Genomic DNA, 23,021 nt, shown 5'->3' with positions numbered 1-23,021 from the left:
AACACACCTTCCGCAGCAGAGGTAACAGAAAAAATCCTTTAATGAGCCAACGCGTTTCGTGGCTTAAACCAGCCACTTCATCAGGGCCACTGATGAAGTGGCTAGTTTAAGCCACGAAACGCGTAGGCTCATTAAAGGATTTTTTTTCCATTTCTTTGGATTTTTTCATTTATTGCCAGCGGGACACCAGCGACGACCGGATATCTAGGAGTGATTCCCAGTTTGTTGTGACTCACACAACTATAGCAGGTGAGTCTAACTGATTGGGGATTTCATTGTGGTTTCTTAATAGACGATACACCCTATGTGCGCTTCCTATATTTGCTTATTCCTGTCAGTATGAGAAAAATTTTGAATATATTCCATCATGGGACGTAACTATTATAAGAAAAGGAAGAGATATCACACGTTCTGGATTATTGGAGCCTGATTATTACTGCTGTATTGTAGGGGTTTCTGACATTACTAAATATAAACAGAAAGAACCATTATAAAAATACTAGCAATAAAAAATAGCAGGTTCTGTGGACATAAATTACGATTGTAGAGGCAAAAATAAAACTATAAATTATTTTTATGAATGAATGAATAGCTCACCTGCACAACCTCATTTCTCACACCGACTGTGTAGAGCCAGTCATTGACTTTAGGGTATCGGTTCAGCATCTGTGTTCTCTCCGAATGAGGCACTTGAAGCTTGCACTGAAGCTGCTTGCTAATATAATTCATCAGCTTGGCCTGCAAGAATAAAGTACAATATTCATATATATATATATATATTCATATATCGCTTTGCTGCCTGTAAGTGCATTTCTAAAAGAACAGTAACAAAGTAATATCAGGAACAGATTCGGAATCTTGTGACATGTCTATGACCACTCCTAGTCAGACGTGTCAGAAAGTTGTCCTGTTATTCCTATAAATGAGAGAGAAAATAATTTGTATTGGGAACCTGTCCATAATTTATGCAGCCTGGACCATGGGCATCAGGAATGTGAGACTGGCTCCTGTACTGCAAACATCCATGTTTTACTCTAAAACACTGCAAAGTTTCCGAGAAAAATGTAGCTAAAAGTGCAGAAAGGGAAGTCCAAGAGGCAGGTCTCTGCTGGCTTCTCCTCACCTACTCAGCTAGATTGACAGCCAAATACCGACTTGGGCTGAATTTCTTGGCATTTGAAATCCCACAGGCCCATGCTGTCCCCGTCCCCAAGAAACAGATGAGATATATTACTATTGTTACCCTGGATGGAGGAAAGCAAGATTTACTACAAGACCAATATTTGTAATGATACCTGTGGCCTGCTGGGGTTAGTGATGGAGTCAGCGACTTTGTGCTCTGTTACAACTTTTAACAGTGTCTTGAACACCGATTCTGCTAACAACGTAGCAGACAAGGTGGCCCACGACCAGACAGGCCCTTCTGGCATTTGCCAGATTACCAGTCTGGCCCTGCTGACAGCTCTCTGTATAGCGAGAGACCGGTCAGCAGTGTTGGATTGGGGTGCCAAGGGCCCACCAGTAACCAACTCCAGGGCCCCACTTTTCCGCTACAGGCAAGTGTGACATTACCGTCAATCATACATTTATATACACTGAACTGGGTAGATTGGTAAATGAAGAAGGTAGCTACCTTTGTCTGTACATAGGGATTCGAGTATATTGTGCCAACTACTGCTTATATAAGAGGGTGATTGCACATGGGCCCACCAGAGGATTTTCCTGTTCTCCTTTGGGCGAGTCCAAGCCTGCTAGTCAGTCTACCTGAGCAGATTGGACTGCTGTTCAGTTGAAGTGGCTTTGATACACAAAGGCCCCTATTAATCAAGTCCCACTGTATTCACATCAGGCTTAATGAGGGAGCGTGCAGGAGTCAGAGAGACATGAGTCATTAAAGGACTCTGTCAGCACATAATGTATGATCAAACTAAGTCCTGCCGCTTGGTGCATAATGGCAGGGCCAATCATTAAATACACGTTCTTACCTGCTTGTTTTTCCTCAATCTCGATCCCCCTTTCCTTTAATTGAAAGCTCAGGATTCAAAGAGTCAGAGAAAGGTGGAGATTGATGGAAAACATGCAGGTTGTAAGGTGTATTTAATTAATTGGCGCTGCCATGATGTGTTCAGCTCCTGTACTTGGTTTGAACTGTCGTTCTGTGCTGACAGAGTCCCTTTAAGAGGCCACTTTCTGAGTCAGGCAAGCCTGAAAAGTGATGTGCAACTCACTACAAATCCAACTTCAGTCAGCGGCTAGGGTAAGATTTATGGCACGAATTTCGCTGCAACTAGTCATGATTTTGACAAGTGGTCATCTCCACGCAGTGTAATGCCCCCGTCATGAGCCAGTTTTGCACAGTCGCGTCCAAGCTTTAATGACAGGACTAGCCAAAACTGTTATGAAAACATCAAATCGCAACATTTTTAAACTCTGCAACGTTTCAAAGTGTTTTACGCCACAATTCTGGCATAATTGCTTTAATAAATCTGGGCCAAAAGTTTCATAGAAACTTGCATAAATTTGTACATATAACCAAAACATCTCTTTAATAGTGGACTAACTTGAAAGGTTATGGATCATCAAAACAAGAGGATCTTCTATTATCAAGACCAGTGCAGATGAAACATCCAGAATTGTGAAGATCAATTTTATACCATGTAAATGGAAAACAAATTCTTCAAAGGGAAAGGCATGCAGAGCCTACAAACAGATATGTGACTTTATGGTTTCACACTCACTGTGCTATTTAATGTATACAGGAAATATAAAACCAGATTTCATTATTATCTGTGCTATGGAAAATATTAACAGAAGGATGTTTCCCACACACGTTCAGCTACCATGTTACATTTCACAAGTTTTAAACCATAACCATTATAAGCCTATATCATGACTGAAAATGTTAGATGAAGACATAAATGTTGCATAAAGAATTAAGACATCAAATGAGGTTTCCTGTCATAATGTTTTAAGTCTTATAAATAGGATGGGTCATAACCACTTGAACCTGCACTTAGCTGGAGAACAACATTTTTTTAGCCCACTTATGTTTGATCTCTTCTCAATAAATGAATAGGGTACATAGCGAGAAGCAGCTGTAACCACATGCTAGCACTCACTGACAACCAGCTCTGTACTGATGCATTGGTGAGCCTGGTATCAGTGACGGGGCGTTGTTATGGCCACCACTCACTGTGGACTGAGTGGTGGCTGAAGCCGCACCGGCAGCGCATCTATGACTGAAAGCCGGAGGTTGCCAGGAGGAATAAAGTGTGTCAACCGCATGGCTTTACAACGATATTAACCTGCAGATTAACCCCATATCTGCAGATTAATAGAGTTTGGGTACATAACAGGTAAAAATGGGATTTAATTTAGTTATGAAACCAAACAACAATTCAAAATTCAGAAGTAAGCCTAAATCTGAATGAGTGATAATTTTGTGAGTGACCTGGTCAGATTCCTGACTTGAAACCTCATGAGGAACTGAGCAAATAACACAGAGTTCATCAGTACATCCAAATGTAAATGCTCATGTTCTCAAATGATGCTAGGATAACGGGAGAACACACAGCTCGAGACGGTAGTACGGCCATGTCGCTGGTCCGAAGTGCACTGCCCCCAGCAAGGACCACAGAATAATCCTTCATAGTGGACCTGTCGCCAGACTTTAAAATACAAACTGTGTAGTTTTGGACTGGATATTCAAAGGTTCAGGGAATGAAGACAAACAAGTAATTTGTACAAGTACGGATACAATTTATAACCTGTACGATCCATTTTATTACTAAGTGGCATTAAAAAACCCTGAGTTTGAAGCTTTACAAGAAGTAATAACTGAAGCTTATAAGCGCAGTCATCCTGTAAAACCAACATATAATATATATTATTTTTAACTTGTCAGTTTTAAGATATTTAACAGCTGGCAGTAGAAGGACCCAAACTTGGCACAATAGCTAAAAACAGAGCACATGTTGGGATAGGAATGTGAATCTCATGACAGCAAGACAACTGTGATGACTATGTAAGTTTCCATAGAATCCAATCATCACATACGGTGGGGGGTGGGCAGAAGGGTTAAAGAGTTATTAATTATATATTATGTCATTTCCAAATAAATCTTGATGACAAATAAAATAAATATTATAAACATTTTTCAGCCAGTAAACAAAATAAAATACAAAGTAACAATCTAACAAATAGGATTACAGTGCATGTAACACAGCAGTTTGGAAGGAGCAGGCTGTATGAAAGTGGAGGCTTGCCAAGATACAGGCTACACACACTTCACCCATCGCCCCTTAAAAAATGCATGTTAGGGCAGTCTCACATGTCCAGATAATTCCGGTACCGGAAAAAATGGTACCAGAGCTGTCCGTGTGTATACGTGGTACATCCATGTGGCACACGTGTGGCAATCGTGTGCCGCACCAGGACCACACGGATTGCCGCCGGGGAAGAAGCACTACAGTAAGCGCTGTTCCCCGGCGGCTGGTGCTGAACGCGGCGGTCATTCTTCTCTCCTGCTCTGCCGGCAACAGCGAGCAGGAGAGAAAGAATGAATGAAAACCTGACGTTTGTCCCCTTCTGTTTGTGAATCAACCCAGCAAAACTCACAGCTGGGGGCTGCTATTCTCAGGCCGGTAAGGGGTCATTGATCTTGGCCCCCCCAGCCTAAAAACAGCAGCTGCTCAAAAAAGGCGCATCTATTGGATGCGTCTATTCTGGAGCTTTGGCCGGTTCTTCCCACTTGCCCTGTAGCGATGGCAAGTGGGGTTAATGTCACCTTGCTATTGTAAGGTGACATTAAGACCGGCTTAGTAATGGAGAGGTGCGGTTTTACCTGCGGTTCCGCAGATAAGAATCCGCAGACCAATCCGCAGTGTGTGCACATAGCCTAAAACTGCACTAAAACTGCAGGTAAAACGCAGGTCATTTTACCTGCAGATTTAGCAAAATCTGCGCAGAAAATTCCACAGCAGAATCCGCACCGTGTGCACATAGAGCAGACAGCCCAGATGAATTTAGCAGAACGGTTATAACAAGCCCTGAAGTCTTCATGGGAACTACTTTGGAAACCTTGGCAGCTTGCTACTTGCAAAACAAAAATTCTGAGAAGAGAATGAACTTAGATGATTTAATGACGCAGATAAACTGTATAAACATCTCAGCTCTCAGATTTAAGCATATATTTTGCCTGTAACTATTGAGAAAATTAAAGGGGTCTTCGGCTGGTTTCACACTTGCGTTTTTTTGCGCTGCATTTTTGTGCATACATGCGCATGCGTTTTTTTGTAGTGTAAGCCCAGGCGCACAAAATGCAACCAAAATGCAACCGCGCGGCGCTTAGAAACCTGCTGTTTACCTTGGATACGAGCTGGGAGCTCGCTGATTGTTGTTCTCCCGCCTGCCACACGCAGCGATGCGTGCTGGCCAGAGGGTCCAACGATCAAAAAAAAGTCTAGGGTTTTTGAGCACGATCAGCGATACCCGGCAGGGGGGTCGGTCGCTGATAGGTGTCACACACAGCGATCTCACTGGTCAGATCTCTGTTGCGTTACAAAACTTGTGACTCAGAAGTGATCTCGCTAGCGATCTCGCTGTGTGTGACGGGGGCTTTACACACAGTTGTTAGCCTGAATAAAGATAATGAAAATAGGCTGCTTGGCACCATACATTACTTTTTTTTTTTTTTGCTTCTTATGATTTTCAGTTAATACTATATTTTTAACATTTTACTCTTTCAAACCACATATTCAAGCCCTTGCCTCCTCCTGCCGCCTCAAACTCAAAAATATTTCCCGGATCCGCACATTCCTCAACCATGAAACCACAAAAACACTAGTGCATGCCCTTATCATCTCCCGCCTCGACTACTGCAACCTCCTACTCTCTGGCCTCCCCTCTAGCACTCTGGCACCAGTCCATCCTACACTTTGCTGCCTGACTAATCCACCTGTCTCCCCGCTATTCTCCAGACCCCCCCCATGCCAGGCCCTTCACTGGCTTCCTATTGCCCAGAGGCTCCAGTTCAAAACCCTAATCATGACATACAAAGCCATCCACAACCTGTCTCCTCCATACATTTGTGACATGGTCTCCCGGTACCTGCCAGCACGCAACCTTCGATCCTCTCAAGATCTCCTTCTCTACTCCCCCCTTATCTCTTCTTCCCAAAACCGCATACAAGACCTCTCCCGTGCTTCCCCCATACTCTGGAACTCTCTACCCCAACACATCAGACTCTCACTAACAACGGAAACCTTCAATAAGAACTTGAAGACCCACCTGTTCTGAAAAGCCTACAGCCTGCAATGATCCTCAGTCTACTGAACCACCGCACAACCAGCTCTACCCTCTCCTAGTGTATCCTCACCCATCCCTGTAGACTGTAAGCCCTCACGATCAGGGTCCTCTCTCCTTCTGAACTTGAGTGTCCAATGTCTTACACATGTTTATTGCACCTGTCTATATTTCCCCTTTTCATAAGTAAAGCACCATGGAATATATGGCGCTACATAAATGTATAATAATAATAATAATAATAATAATAATAATAATAATTTTACAATAGGATAAAATTAACATAAATGCTGAAACTCCTTCATGTATGATCCACACACAAACAGGCTTTTAAGAGCAGTGCTCATTATATAAACGATGCCTGTGCAGCCCGCCATATACTCCGCATCATACATGTCTACAGCGTACTGCAAGGAATTTTAGTGTTAGTGTTAATTTTCTCCTATTGTAATATGATCCCCACAAACAGGCTTCTGCAAGCAGCGCTCATTAGAAAAGATCTGCTGTGCAGCCAGCCACATAATTTTGTCTTTATTGAAGCTGCTGCACCTGCTACTCCCATAATTTATTAAGACATGGTGTTACTTATAATTAACCCCTACGTTCTCTAGATAGCTGGAGACCTAAGGTTACTAGAAAAAAATTCGTTATTTTACACAATTTTTGGAAGGTAGCTGATGGGCATGGTCACACGTATTAAAACATGTAATTACGGTACTTTGGAATCCAAAGCATATATCAGAGGCAGAATCTCAGGTTCTTGGTATGGATTTGCAATATGAACTCCTGCAAGCCTGCACGTTGATTAGCTCAATCCCTAAGGTCATGTGCACATGTTCAGTATTTGGTGAGTTTTTTTTACCTGAACGCCAAAACCAGGAGTGAGTGATAAATACAGAAGTGGTGATGTGTTTCGATTTTCTTTTCCTCTCATTGTTCCAATCCTGGTTTTGGCATACAAATACTGAGGTAAAAAACTCACCTAATAATGAATGTGTGCACGTGCCGTAGAGGTGTGTGCCCACAATGTCTTTTTCAGGCGGGTCAACTCTGAAAAAAAATCGCCTGAAAATACGCTAAACTTTCAAAAGAATGAACAAAAAATGCATTTCTATGTGAACACAATTTGCTGCTCAAATGTTCAGCCTTTTGAACTTTAGGCTTCCAAAAACACAAACTAATTAAATGGAGTGACATAACCATTCTTCAGGAGACTTCATCTTGGAAGCAGCTCACTAGTTTATTACGGTACATACAAAAGTTAAAATAAAAGCCAGCGGCCAAGGGCGTCACATAAAATTGTCCGTCCGAGTGGATGCCAAAAAAGACACTTCAGGACAAAAGCCAACGGCGTGTTCTGAAATGGCTTCCTCCTGAGAAACTCACTGGGTTCACACTCGTCTTTAAGACGTCATGTGCACATCACCCTTCATCTAAGTGACATGTTATTTATTGACGCAGCTTTTGAAACAGCGCCAGACTAAAAAAAAGGTGTGAAATGGCTGGCATGCCTCCGGCTGTGAGTGCCTCAGACAGGCAATTGGGATGTAAGGAGTTTTCCTGCTTCAGTATTAAACCAAGAAGAATAGTCTGGGGGCCTAATTTTAAGATATGATAGTCCCCACTTTTAGGGCTATCAATAGATCTCAACCTATTATTTGGCAAGGAAAGAGAGTCAACTTAACGTTACAAGGTGTCTGTTGTATGAATTCCCCACACTGAGGTGTCAGAGAAACATCTATAGCAATAATGAAGAGAAGGGAAAAGGGTCCAAGGTCTGGGTGGGGAGTCCATGGTATAAAAAAATACAGATCGCTATTTCATAGGTTAAAACCTGAATGAATTCAAAGATGGATCATGTACAAAAGGAAGAAAACTGTCATGTCCGCCATGTTTGTCATGTCTGCCATGTCTGTTTTGTCTCAAGAACTCCTGGAGCGATGTGCATGTGCATATCTTGTCTGCTGTCCTGCATGTTCGCTAGAGCAGTGTACACACTCCCCTCATGTCTGAGCTGCAGGATGCCTGCGTTTCTGCTCTGCCTTCTGTGATCTTCTCGTCTTGTCTAGAGTCCCTGATCATGTGTCCCTGCCTGGATCCTGCACTGTCTGGTTCTACAATCATCTCGTCATGTCTGGAACGCTTATCATGTGACGTTTCCTAAAGATCCTGCACTGTCTGGTTCGGTAATCATCTCGTCATGTCTGGAACTCTGATCATGTGACTGTGCTCTGTTATCCTGTGGATCTGAACCCGGAAGTGGTCCCCTGGTCCTGACCACCTGGAAGAGGAGGTGCTATGCCCTATATCAAGCCGCCCCTTCCTATGCTCAGGGCCTGAGTATTGTGTGGTGTCCCTGCATGGCTGCTTGGTCTGTGGGGCGCTTCCTCTATTCTGTGCCCTTGCACTCTGCTCTGTCGTGCACCTCTGCACACGCTCCGTGCTCGTACTCCATCTCTTGTCCCGTGCCTTGTCTTATGTTTGTCCATTGTGCCATGTTCGTCCTTGTCCTGCTTGGACTTGTAGTCCTTCTGTTATTCTCTGCCTTGCTCCTCCCTATGGTCTCTGCCTTTGCTTGCTCTGCCTCTCTCTCTCCTATGGTGCTCTGTAGTGCTCCCTGGTACACGCACCATTCCTCCTCTCTTTCCTCTTGTGCTCTTTTCCATGTCTAGTCCCAAGGCTCTCCGTTGGCCCGGCTCTGGGCTTCGGCCTATGCTCCGCTGCTAGACTCTTTCCTATTATGCTCTCTTGCACGTTTCTAGGCTAGTCCCAAGGTTCTCCCTTGGCCCAGCTCTGGGCTTTGGCCTACGCTCTGCTGCTAGCTCTGTTCTTGCTCTGACCTGATTCCGTGTTTCTGCCTATGCTTCCATCCCTGGTTCCGTACTCTGCCTAAGCCCTGCCTTGTTTCTCGTCTTGTCTTCCCTTGCTCTGTTTCTTCGTATGCTCTTTGCATACGCCTGGCCTTCCTAGCCTCCTGTTTGTGCCTCAGCCGTGCCCGCCCTAGCCGTGCTCGCCTGCTTGTGCCTCAGCCGTGCTCGTCGGTCAGTGACAGCTGTGTCGCCTGCCATGCCTCAGTCGGGTTCGCTGGAGTCTTGCCCGTCTGTCAGTGCCGCAGCCCGATCAGCTAGCCAGTGCCCCGGCCGTGCCCTCTGTGCTCCCTTGCACTTCACGCTGTTTCCGCACTGTGCTCTCTAAAGCATGCGCAGGCCCTCGCCTGCCCATGGCATACCTCCCCGTGCTTATATAATAGTACGTGCAGGTTTGGCCATGTACCCTGTCGTGCCCTCCTGCACGCACAGGTCCTAACCTGGTTCTTGAACCCTGTCCCTGGCGTGCCTCTCTGTATGCGCAGGACTCTGCCTCGCCTGGACCCTGGCGTGCCCCTTTGCACGCTCAGGACTGTCTCGTACCTTGTGCCTTGGTGTGTCCCCTACACACGCACCTAGCCTTGAACCCTGGCGGGTCCCCTACACACGCACCTAGCCTTGAACCCTGGCGTGTCCCCTACACACGCACCTTGTCTTGCACCTAGCCTTGGACCTCGGCGTGTTCCCTATCACGCACCATGCCTGGATATCTGTCGTGCCTCCTTGCCTGGAACCTGGTTTGCCTGCCGGATGCCCGGAACCTGCCGATCGCTGCCAGAGATCATGAGCTGGATGACTGCGGCCTGACGTCCTGAGCTGATGTCCGCAGCCTGATGCCTTGATGATGTCGATCGTTGCCAGCAGTCCGGAGTCCGATGCCATCGTGCCGTTGCCCGTACCTAGGCGTGCCACCTGGCACGTACCATGCTATGGACCTTGGCGTGCCCACGCGCGCACCTTGCACGTTTTGCTTGTTTACACTGTATGTGATCAGTTATTCTAATGAAGTTACCTTGCACCTACGTCTTGTCTCGTCTTGCTTCCTGCTCGTCATTGTCATCAGACACTCGTCTAGTGTCCCCTGAGCCGGCCGTCTGGTCCCAGCAGTCGTGGTGGCTCACCCCCTTGGTCTTGCCCCTGACACTCCCTGTATAGGGGGTGGATTCTCACAAGGTAAGCTCGCCCTCGGGGGTGGGTGCCATGACCCAGAGGGCCCACTCAAAAAATGGGCTCAGCAGGAGCTGAGTCCGTCACAAAAACGCAAACCTACGCGTTTCGGCTACATGCCTTATGTGCTATCAGTAGTGCAAAGGTGCTAATTTATGGTGAAATGCCACAAGTTCATTCACAGCCAATATTATATCACTACGGGTATGTGCGCACATTGTGGATTTGCATTTGTAAAAATCTGCGAGGATTCTTACTCTCTTTGGGTATGTTTACACGGTCAGTAAATGCTGCGGATTGGACGCTGCGTACAGCCGCAGCGACGAATACGCAGCATCCAGATGTTGCAGCATAGTGGTGGGGATCTTATGAAATCCCATCTCTGCTACGCGTTCAAACACGAATGTGGCACACCCGTGTATACGCACATGCAGCACGTCTTTATAGACCACAGCATGTCTATTTATCTTGCGGAGAAGCTCAGTGTCCGCAAGATAAATAGCACCATTCTGTGTATAGGATGCATTCATTCCACAAGTGTTCAATGAACACATGCGGAATCACCGCGCGTACAAAAGGGCAGCGCTTTGGGTGGAGCTGCGTCCAAAGCGCTGCCAATATGCCCCATGGAAACATACTCTTGGCAGAAAGCGGAGATGAAAATCCGTGCGGATTTGATGCGGATTTTCATGTGAATTTGTAACCTAAATATACATTATTTAACAAAAAAAAAAAAAATTATGATGTTATTTCCTTGTCTAACCTCTTCTTTTACATACCCTATTGAAGACAATGATATCATTTCATACCATGTTCAAATATAATGTTTACACACACAAAAAACAAATATAAATGCATATAATATATATCTATATATTCAAATTCACAGAAGCTTTATTGTCAGGACTAAATACGCATTCGTTTTACCACAGCAAGTGTACAAAAGGGAATAGGGATAGGGACTGTAGGGATGTTGGGTAGGGGCTGTAGGAAAGATGGATGGGGCAGATCCAGGATGGGGCTATAGAAGTCCATGGCATAGGGAAGGGGGATGGGGCAGATCCAGGGTGGGGCTATAAAAGTCCATGGCATAGGGAAGGTGAATGGGGGGCATGGGGCAGATCCAGGGTGGGGGCCATAGAAGTCCATGGCATATCATAGTTCTCTTTCTCGCAGTCTATGACATTCGCTCACATATTGTGCTGCTATCTCCACTGCTCTCTCTTCTTCCCCCAGCAGGATATATATTTTCTCTTCCTCCTTCATGGTGATGAAATTCGGGAAGAGATGTGAGAGTCTCCTGAAGTGAGTGTCCCTCACTGCTATTTTGGGCAGTGTAGCAGGAAGTGGGTCTCATCCTCCAGCGCCTCCTGGTCACAGTGTTGGCACAGTCTTTCCTCCCTGGGCTTGTAGCTCTGCCTGTGTCGGCCGGATTCGATGGCCAGACTGTGGGCACTGAGTCTATATCGGCTCAGAATCTTGCGGTCTCTGGGGTCTGGGACTTTCTCCAGATATGGGACCAGTCTATAGTCTCTCTGTAGACTCCGGTACATGGTCAGTTTCTGTGAGCTGATGATGTTGTTCTTCCAGTCACTTACGTACCTCTCCTGGCCTTCGTCTACCATCTTCCTGATTCTGGCTTTTGTGAGGTTGTTGTGATTTGTGTTCTGGTCAGGATGGGTGAGCTGTTCCAAGGGTCCTGGTTTTTCTGTTTCACCTACATGTGTCAGGGCTTTATGGTGATGGGAGCTTGGATTGCTCCTACGTAGGTGAGCCCGGAATGACAGTGCCCTCTTTAGAACCGTTAGGTGTAGAGGGAATCTGCCCAGCTCGGCCCGAGGTGCTTCGATGGACTTGGAGAAGGTGCTTGCAGAATACTAGGTGGAATATTTATGATGGGCTTGAATCCCACCTTGACCAATCTGGGTAGGTGTGAGGACCCCAGACTTCGCTGCAATACAGGAGGATTGGGGCGATGATAGTCTAAGATTTTTAACCAGACCCTCACTGGTGGCTTCACATGGTAGAGTTTCCTTCGGATGGCATAGAAGGTTTTGCAGGCCTTGTCTTTCAGGGTCTCTATGGCTTGTTTGAAGCTCCCTGACCGGTGAATCTCTAGGCACAGGTAGGTATATTTGTCTGTTCCTGTAAGGGCGCAGTTGTTGAGGACAAATGAAAGGTGCTGGTCTGATTTTCTCTTTCTCTTCTGGAACACCATGATGTTGGTTTTCTTTAGGTTGACTGGTAGTGCCCAGGTGGAGCTGAAATATTTCTAAGATTTTCAGGTTGTCTTGGAGGCCTTTCTCGGTTGGTGACAGAAGCAGCAGGTCATCTGCATACAGCAGGAATTTCACCTGTGCATCGTGGAGGGTGACACCTGGTGCTGTGGAAGATTCCAGAGCGGTAGCCAGCTCATTGATGTAAATGTTGAAGAGCGTTGGGCTTAGGCTGCAGCCTTGTCTGACTCCCCGGCTCTGCTGGAAATAGGCCGTTCTTCTGCTGTTCACACTCACACTGCAGAGGTTCTCGGTGTAGGAGCTTTTGATAACATCGTAGGTCTTTCCTCCTATTCCGCTCTCCAGCAGTTTCAGGAATAAGCCTGGGTGCCACACCGAATCAAAGGCCTTTTTAAAGTCCACGAAACAGGCGTATATCTTCCCATTCTTTGTATTGTGGACGTGTCTCTGAATGAGGCTGTGCAGGGTGTAGATGTGGTCAGTAGTGCGGTGGTTTGGCATGAACCCTGCTTGGCTCTTGCTGAAGACGTTGTGCTCGGTGAGGAAACTGAGGATCCTCTTGTTCAGGATGCTGTTGAACAGTTTTCCCAGGTTGCTGCTGACACATATGCCTATGTAGTTGGCAGGGTCATACCTGTCCCCATTCTTGTGGATGGGTGGGATGAGGCATTGGTTCCAGGTACGAGGGAAGTAGTCGGCACTTAGCACAATATTAAAGAGTTTAACCATTGCGGCCTGTATTTCTGGTGGGCTGTACTTCAGCATTTCTGGTAGGACTCCATCCAGGCCACCGGCTTTTCTACATCTTATGGAAGAGATTCTCTCTGCTACTTCCTGTAATGTAATAGGTGTATCCACGGGGTTTTTGAAATTTTTTATTTTTCCTCCGTTGCTTTTAGTTTTGCCATTATGCTTTCCTGTTCTTGGCTTAGTTCTTCCTTTGGAATGTCTTTATAGAGGTCTCTGAAGTACTGGAGCCAGATGTTGCCATTTTGGATATGGATGTTGTTTTTTTGTCTTTTGTGCCCATGTGGTTCCATAGTTCCCAGAAGGAGTTGTCTTGGAGGGCATCTTGGAGTTGGTTAAGTTTGGTGGAGATGTAACTCTGCTTCTTCCTCCTGAGAATGGTTTTGTACTGCCTTTGTATGATTTCATAGGCTTCCCTTAGACCCATGTGGTTGGGGTCTCTGTGTTTCTTGTTTGAGGCTGTTCTCAGGGTCTTCCGTATGGCTTTACATTCTCTGTGAAACCATCCGTTGATCTGTTTTTCTTTTGGTCTCTTGTAGTTGACTTTTTTAAGGTCAGACAGTCTGGCCATTGCATAGAATATATTGTTGAGGTCTTTTGCAGCTTGACTCACTCCCTTTGGTTTAGGCTGGTACTCGTAGTTGTAGAAGTGGTGGAGCATCCGCTGTATTTCAGGTCTGCTGGGAGCCTCTTTATACTTTAATGCCAACATTTTGTGCCATTTATAGGATGGAGGCCGGGTGAAGAGGCCGCTCTGCTGAGGCTTTTGAGTGGATGGTTTCTCTGTAGATTTCAAGTACAGAAGAAGTTGGCTGTGGTCTGACAGGTGCGTTTGTGGGAAGACTATGAAGGTGCTGATATTTGCCAGGTTCATATCTGTAATGGCATAATCTACTACACTTCTCCCTACATGGGAGTTTAGTGTACACCTCCTTAAGGAGTCTCCTTTGGTTCGTCCATTAAGAATATGAAGTCCTAAACTTCTGCATACATTCAGGAGCTTTTTACCACTTTTGTTGACTGTGCTGTCATAGCTGTTTCTCTCTGTGACTACTGAGTCTTGGCCGTCATTCTCTGCTCCAAATATGTAGATGTTCCCATCCGTGGTCAGGAAGTCGTTTTCTCTCCGTGTTCTTGCATTGATGTCTCCAAAGATGAGAACTTTGCCCAGGCCCTGATAGTGGGCAGCTTCTCTTTGTAAGATCTCAAAGCAGTCTGGATTGAAGTAGGGTGACTCTGGTGGTGGTATATAGGTGGCGCAGAGGTGGACATCAGACTGAGAGGTGAGGATGGAGCTGCTGATCCTGATCCATATGTGGTTGCCTCCTCTCTTCGCCGGTTTGATGTACTGGTGGAGCTCTTCTTTATACCAGATCAGTATTACTCCTGAGCTCCGGCCCTGTTTGGTATTTTTATTTTTCAGGGCAGGGACAGAGATTTCCCTGTATCCGATGGGCACCAGAGATTCGTTTTCGGCTCTGGTCCATGTTTCCAGGAGGATCTGAATGTCTATATTTCTCAGTCTTTGTATAAAGTCAGGGTCATTTGTTTTACATTCAAAGGCCGAGGTGTTGAGACCCTGAATATTCCAGCTGCTGATTGTAAGTGAAGTCATTTTTCTAAATATCTTGGGTGTATATACCTTGTAATGAGTATTGCTGTGTAGGACACACCTGATCTCTGACTGATTTATTAATGATGTTGGTTCCGTCCAGTCACATTAGTTTCCTGCACACTGTGTTGAGCAGAGTCTTTATCTCCTCCATATCTCTGCTCTGTATGTCTCTGCTCTGGATGCCTCTGTTTTGCATGTCTCTGTGTGAGGTCGGTGAACTCCTCCGTGGTCGTCTCCTCCTCTGATGGTCCAATTTTGGGTGAGGGTGTATGTTTTCAGCTTCCTTTGATATAATTGTTGTTTCTTTCCTTCTTATTGTCGGGGGTCTTTAGACGGGATTCTGGCTGGTGTTGGATCCAGGCCTAGGGTTGTCCCTGTTTAGTACAATGTCCTTCAGCATTTTGGCCAGAAGGCTGACACCTGATTTGTTCAGGTGCTTACTGTCATAGAGGTGATGGTGATTTATGGAGGGGTGTTGTGCCAGAATCACTCCTGGCACAGATTTCATTCTTGCTGTTAGGTCCATATTGATGTTCTGGATGGTGTGGTTGGATATATCCTTTCTTGGGAGCAGAGATGACAGAATGATTTTGCTGTCAGGGAATTTTAGTTGTGCCGTCTTTGCTAGTTGGGCCAGTTGTCCTGAGATTTGTTGGTGCTGGTCTGGCAGATTGTTTGTGCCGGTGTGTAAAATGATACGGTTTGGGTTGAAAACTGTGGATTATTGATGACCGCTGTCACCTGCTCAATAGTTGCACAGCGGATTTTATTGACCCTTTTTCCTGGGAATAGCCGCCTTGTATTCAGGTATTTCCCATTTGAGTCCATTATGAGGACGGTGTCAGGACTTTGTGATGTTGTTGGTGGGGGATGTGGCTGCTGATGGGGGGGGGGGGTCTGTGCTGGAGATTTTGCTGGTAGCAGGTTCTCTTCTCTCTTCTATGGGTCTTATTTCTGGCTCACTTTGATTAGACTCTGGTTCCTCCATACTGGGGTTATTTGGCCTCTCAGCCTCCTGGCCAGTGGAGGTCATGTCCTCTGCACTCCTCATTTCCATGGGCCCCCTCCTGGCTCAGAGGTCCAGGGGTTGGTGGTTTCAGCTTTTCTATCTCCTGTCTCAGCCTGGCATTTTTTTTCTGTAGTTCACACATTGTGGCTCTTATTTCCTGCAGGGATAACCTGTATTCACATTTCAGTTTGTTTATCTCAGTAACTATGTGGTCATTAGCATTTCTGTCACAAGTGTTTCTCAGATAGTCTTCCTTAAACTGTACAAATTCTCTTTCTAGTTGAAACAGTCTCTGAGGGTCTGGGGTGAGGGGTGTGAAGCATTGGGGGCAGTGGTGTCTCTGTAGGGGTGTGGATATCAGAGGTGGCTGTAATGGTGTGGATATCAGAGGTGGATGGAGTTTGTTGTTCTTTGTGAGATTGGGCCTGGAGTTTAATATGAGGGAATCTGTCTTCAAATTGCTCCAGATTGTCTTCAGTCCCATGTACCAGGACGGTGCCACTGTTGTACAGAGTGATAGTAAGTGAGCTGCACTCGTCATCTTTATGGTTTCTGACTCTGATCTGCTGGCCATTATTGGTATCAGACTTGGTTATGTATTGATATTGCTTGCACAGGGCGGTGTGCCAGGCCAGGAGATGCTCTGTGAAGAATAACACATTGGTTTTCCTTTTATCTTCCTCACTAGATGTGAAGTCAGCATAGAGTGTCTCAGGGTCTTCTAGAAAAATATTCAGGATTGAGAGTCCTCAGTAGTTGATACCTTTTAATGGCCTTTACCTTTTTGGGGTTTTCTCGAATTGTGGCAGTTTTTATGGATTTCTTTGTATGACTGTTCCTTTGCCCTTCAGGGTATGTTATCTCCAGGATCTTTGACCCCCTGCTACCTTGTGTCTCCGACTCTCTATCAACATTTACTTTGTTCTGTTTCTCTTGTTCCAAATTAACATTTTCCAATTTTATAATTCTAATTCTTATTTCTGACAGTTTTAAGTTCTAGCAAGATTATGAGTGTGGTGAGGCTGAGGATGGTCCTACCTGAGGGTGCTTGCTGTCCTCTGGATGTCAGACCGGGTGCTGCCTGGTGGTTGCTGTCTGTCCTACAGGAGATTCTTGTTTTGTCCTTTAGAACTTATTTTTCCTCCTTTTTCATAAAAATCTTTAGTCCGGCTCCGTCCTGCTCACTTCTGTATTCCACGGCGATGAATTTTTCCAGGTTGTGTCCTAAAGTTTCCTCATTACAAGGTATAAAGTGATGAAAATTCAGGAGCTCAAGTTCAGTGCTGCTTACTCCTGGAATGGTGGGCGGTGTACTATCGGTGTACTGTGTGTATGTATGTGTGTATATATATATATATATATATATATATTATACAGCTCTGGCAAAAATTACAAGACCACTTCCAAATGTTCAGTTTGTCTGATTTTTCTTTTTATAGGTATATTTTTGAGTAAAATGTAAATTGTTCTTTCAGTCTACAAACTTCTGACAACATGTCTCCAAATTTCCAAGCAATAAATTTAGTTTTTTTTCCTGGAAAGGAGAAATGGTCAAAATTAAAAAATAAACAGTGCTTTCAGACCTCAAATAATGCAAAGAAAACAACTTCATAATCAATTAGGCTATGTGCACACGATGCGGATTCTGCCGCGGAAACGCAGCGTTTCAGGCTCTGCGGGTCTGCAGCAGATTTAGGTGCGTTGTACAGTACCATTGTTTTCAATGGTAAACTGAAAAACGCTGTGCACATGCTGCAAATTTTTCCGCGCGGATTTGCTGCGGGTTCTAATCCGCAGCATGTCAATTCTTTGTGCGGAATCCGCTGCGGTTTCACACCTCCATTGTAGAGGTGTGAAACCGCAGGGCTAAACCGCAGCCCTTTTTGACCTGCGGATTTTACAAAATCTGCGCGGAAAAATCCGCAGCACCAAAAATTACGTGTGCACATAGCCCTAGAAACAACAATACTAATGTTTTAACTAAGGAAGAGATCTGAAATCAATATTTTGTGGAATAAGCATGATTTTTAGAAACAGCTTACATGCGTTTTGGCTGCTTGCCAACAGTCTTTCACACTGCTTCTGGCGCAAAAATTTAAGCAGTTCTTCTTCGTTTGATGGCTTGTGACTATCCATCATCCTCTTGATTACATTTCAGAGGTTTTCAGTGGGGTTCAGGTCCAGAGAATGGGCTGCCTATGACAGGGTTTTGATGTGGTGATCTCTTAATTTTTGCCAGAGCTGTGCTGTATATACATATATACAGTATGTGTGTGTGTGTGTGTGTGTGTATATATATATACACATACACACACATATATAGATATACATATATATCTAAAGATAGATATATAATACCAAGCCCAAGGTTTATTAATGAACATAATAAACTGGTACATAAAGATTTCAATAAAGACACACACACGAAATATGCATGAAACGCAGTATGTTTAATTTTCAAAAAACTAGTAAAAAAAAAAAATAATTATGTGGGTTCCCGCATAGTTTTCTTAACCAGCAGAGGGACAGCCGATGACTGGGGGCAGATGTTTATAGCCTAGGAAGAGGAAGGGGGTAATACCCATGGATCTTCCCAGGCTATTAATATCAGCTTGCAGCTGTATACTTAGCCTTTACTGGCTATTAAAATAGGGGAACCCCCCTAAAAAATGGCTTGGGGGTCCCCTTATAACCAGTAAAGGCTATTCAGATAGCTGCGGGCAGATATTAATAGCCTAGGAAGGGGCCATGGATATTGGCACCCCCCCTGGCTAAAAACATCAGCTCTCAGCCACCCCAGAAATGGCGCATCTTATAGATGCACCAATTCTGGCACTTAGCCTTGCTCTTCCCACTTGCCCTGTAACAGTTGCAAGTGAGGTAATAGTTGGGGGTGTTGATGTCACCTTTGTGACATCAAGCCCTGAGGTTAGTAATGGAGAGGCATCAATAAGACGCCCCTATTACTAACACCATAGTCAAATTGTAATAAAACAGATACCCAGTAAAAAATCCTTTAATTGAATTAAAGACACAGACTCCTTTAATATTCTTAATTAAACCATACTTACTGCATCGCCTAATTCCCTGACGCCCTTGATCTCTTGTAATAAAAATAAAATAATAAACCAACACAAATACTCCCTGTCCAACATAGTCTAATTGCCGAGAGTCCCATGACGATCTCACGTGTAGAACAGTCACATCGGGAGATACGACTGCTCTACAGGGCCTCCGGTGACACACTGACAGGAGGTGATCCTCCTGTAGTGTATCAGAGTTCCTGCTCTCACTTATGGCACCACAGCTGTGTGAGAATTTTCACATGCTGCAGTGCCGCAATTGACAGCATGAACTCTGGTGAACTCACGGCGGTGGAGTGATACACTGCGAGAGGATTATCACCCGTCACTGTATCTCCGGAGGCCCTGTAGAGCAGTCACATCTTCCGATGTGACTGTTCTACACTTGAGATCGCCGTGGGACACTCGTTATTAAATAGACTACGGCGGAAAGGTAAGTATAGGTTGGTTTATTATTTTATTTTTGTTGCAGGAGAATGAGGGCATCGGGGACTAGCTGTTTGGTGAGTATGAATGCTTGGTTTTTTTCTCCTATTCAACACAGTCGCCGGATGATGGGACTACTATCCCTTCATCGGCTCATGCTGTCACTGTATATGTGACAGCAGACATAGACGGATGGTAGTAAAAGTCCCATCAGACGATGCCTGCCTACACACAGACACCCGCTCACGCACACAAACCCGCACACAGCCGCGCATACACCAGCAGACCCCCGCAGACACACACAAATCCACACAGACACCCGCAGACAGACACGTACATATTCTCGGCTTACACAGTCTCTGCCCACACACATTTCTCCGCCCACACACTCTTCCTCCTGCCTTTATGCATTTTCGCACGCACATCCGCAGCAAATCCGCAAACCTTTTAACACCTGAAGTTTTGCTGCAGATTTGACTGACTCAATGGAAGTCAATGGGTGCAAAAACGCTGCAGATCTGCAAAAAGAATTGACATTCTGCGGAAAATAAAATGCTGCGAATCCGTGCGGATTTTTCAGCTGCATGTGCACACCAATTCTGGATTCCCATTTATTAACATTGGTTGGGCACTACATTGCAGATCTGGTGCAAATCCGCACGTCAAAAAAGCTGCAGAAACGCAACAAAATCCGCAACGTGTGCACATAGCCTAACAAAAACAAAAAAAGTAATAAAAATAGCAGCTGAGTAAGCAACAGTGTAATTGAATTTATGATGTGATAATCTAATTCTAATAATTAATAATAGTAGGAAAGATTGTGTTTTACATTTAATCTTATAGAAACTCATGTTTCTAATGGAAAAATCCATTTTCTTTCTCCATTAGCTAATTTATGTTTGTGATCCTTGCTTTTTAAAGGCCTATAGAAATTCTCCATATCCCTAAATTTTAAGGTAGCGAGATCCCTAATATGTTCTTGTATGAAATGTTTACAAACAACTTAGATGTTCATAGCCATAGGATTGGGGATGTTGCAAAGGATCTTGTTCTCTTTTCTCGATTACTATCTGGCTAACAGTTATCTATGTAACGGTACTGTACTATATGGCCTGATTCTTCAACGCATTAATGTCAGAAAGTGGGCGTAAAAAGCTATAAAATGCAACATGAGGCGGCGCAAAAATTAGCAATTTATGACGTTTTCACGCCATTTTTGCCCAACCTTGACAAAGTAGGAGGAACTGGTGTGGAATGGGAATAGAGTAATAGGTCAGGAGTAAGATTTGTGGTAAAGTGCATAGAAGTGAATGCCACTTTGTACCTCACCTTATTCGTTAGGTTAATGAATAAGACGCCTCGCAGTCCATCCTGCTCCCATCATGACCGGTGTGAAAAACACCAGTCTTGATGAATAGGGGCCAATTGTTTCTAAAAAATTAAACCATGCTCTATGTGATGAAGCATTGCACAAGTATTCTCTAGTAAAATACTGTCTTCTAGGGAACACAATCCAAAATATGTTGTTCTAAAGCAGAGGTCCCCAACCTTTCTGACTTTGAGAGCCATATTCAGCTCGGAGTGAGGGTCGTAAGCCACATCCAGCCTTGAGAGAGGGTCGCGAACCACATTCAGCTCCCGCCCCTCTCACAATAGTGGAAACCAAAGCCCCCATTACAGGCATAATGGTAACCAAACATTTTCCACAGAAATCACCCCAAAGCAGTATATCGAGATCCAGGGGTTCCCACGATCCCCCCCCATTCAGTTCTCTCTCATCAAGCACTCCCAACACACTGTCACATCAAGCTTCAAGCACCTCCTCTGACAGGTAGTATCATCTTGTCTCCAACGTACCATACTTAAATTATCTCAAAACCCCTAAGACCAGTATAAGTGCATCCAGATCTGCTCTTCTGTGCAGGGCTGCTCACAAAATTCACCATTTTCAGATGCGCTCTTCATACCTGTTTGCTAGATCTGGAGCTAATGCGCCAAGCTGGCAGTCGCGAGCCACAATTTATGAGCCAAATGTGGCTCCCGAGCTACAGGTTTGGGACCCCTGTTCTAAAGAGTCATACAGGGTGGCTATGGATACATATTAAGGAGCTATAAGGAGACTGTTCAGAGTATTGGCTGAACGGTTTATTCTAATTATTGCTGTGGCGCGATTGTAACTACATAATAAAATTGCACCCAAAAATTGCATGCACTGTTTTCAATGGAGTTGGCAATTTTTACTGGTGAATTAAATTTACTTAACACATTCCACCTAAAGTCTTTAACTTCATCTAAAAAAAAAACATGGAAAAACTGCAAGCTTTTTTTTTTTTAATCTTGTTTCAGCTGCATCACAACTAAAAAGTGTAAATACTCATGACACGCCAAAGACTAGTCCATACGTACAATCATTATTTGTATGGAGGATTTGAGGTCTTTCTAGTGTTTTACATTATTAGAAAGTGCTCCCACTCCCATCGCCTTCAGGCCAGTTTCCATATCTGTGAAGTACTCTATGAACAGGTGAAAAGACAAAGGTTATTGCAGATGATCTGCTGTCTGACAAATAGGGCATGTCATAGTCCTTCTTGTTTTGTTCATCGGGGCAATGCATTGTGTCACATCTAGTTCTTAGGGTATGTTCCCATCTATTATTATATTTACCTTATAATAGCTAAAGATGTCTACAAGCTGCCATTCACTCAACGGAGGACAAAAGAAAATCCAAAAAAAGCTCACTATGCACTACATAGTGCTTTTTTTTTTTTTTAAATTGACGCCAATCGCCAACTTACGTATGGTGAAACGACAAAGCTTCTTTTGAAGGTATATGTTGGTAAATTCTCCAGATGAATACATCTGACACAGTTCACCCATTTTTTGCTACATGTAAAGGAATACTTGATATAACCAATTCCTTTGACAGTCTATTTTTTAACAGAACACTTGAAAATATAATTAATGCAGGACCTAAGTAGAACAATGTCTCATGTCTATTTTTTAACAGAACACTTGAAAATATAATTAATGCAGGACCTAAGTAGAACAATGTCTCATGTATCAATTTATTGAAAGTTAACTAAGAAAGTCCAGAGTTTTCCATAGGGGAAAAAAAAAAATCAGTAAACTGGAAATATTTCAACTCATATTCTAGGGATTGGGCAAGTTGAAATTCAGCATGTCCTATCCTCTTTTCTCTGACATCTCTATTGAGAAGATAGCTCACAAGAGGCAGAGACTACCTTGGCATTCATATGCAATTTGAAATTCTCTATCTGTAAATTGTTGATTTTTTTTAATACCCCTAAACAAATGCAGGGTGAAGCACACAGCGCATATGAAAATGGACATCAAAAACATGCATCATTGTTCCTCTATGTATTTGCTATTCTAAAACTTGGTAACAGTTTAAATACTTAGTTTTTGAGCTTGTCTGGTGTTTTTTTTGCCACTCACCCACCTACATGACACTACTATCCAATTCTGATACAAGCAGAGCTTATAAAAGTTATCCATGACCTCATTTGGACATAGAAGTTTAAGGCTGAGTTCACACGTGGCGTTTTT

General features: G+C 44.3%; 1 protein-coding gene across 1 annotated transcript in view; it reads right to left on the bottom strand.

The window, feature by feature from the left end:
* The window catches only part of KSR1 (kinase suppressor of ras 1), a 223,855-nt gene that overhangs the window by 103,785 nt on the left and 97,049 nt on the right, over positions 1 to 23,021 (bottom strand). Inside the window, exon 2 of the mRNA XM_073589733.1 lies at positions 598 to 738. Coding sequence (XP_073445834.1) covers positions 598 to 738 — 141 coding nt within the window. The remainder of the gene's footprint in view (positions 1 to 597; positions 739 to 23,021) is intronic.

Source organism: Dendrobates tinctorius, unplaced genomic scaffold, assembly GCF_039654945.1.
Source record: "Dendrobates tinctorius isolate UK_male_01 unplaced genomic scaffold, ASM3965494v1 ptg000112l, whole genome shotgun sequence".
NCBI lineage: Eukaryota > Metazoa > Chordata > Amphibia > Anura > Dendrobatidae > Dendrobates > Dendrobates tinctorius.
Note: the sequence above shows the minus strand (reverse complement) of the source record. Positions and strands in the feature narration are given on the sequence as shown.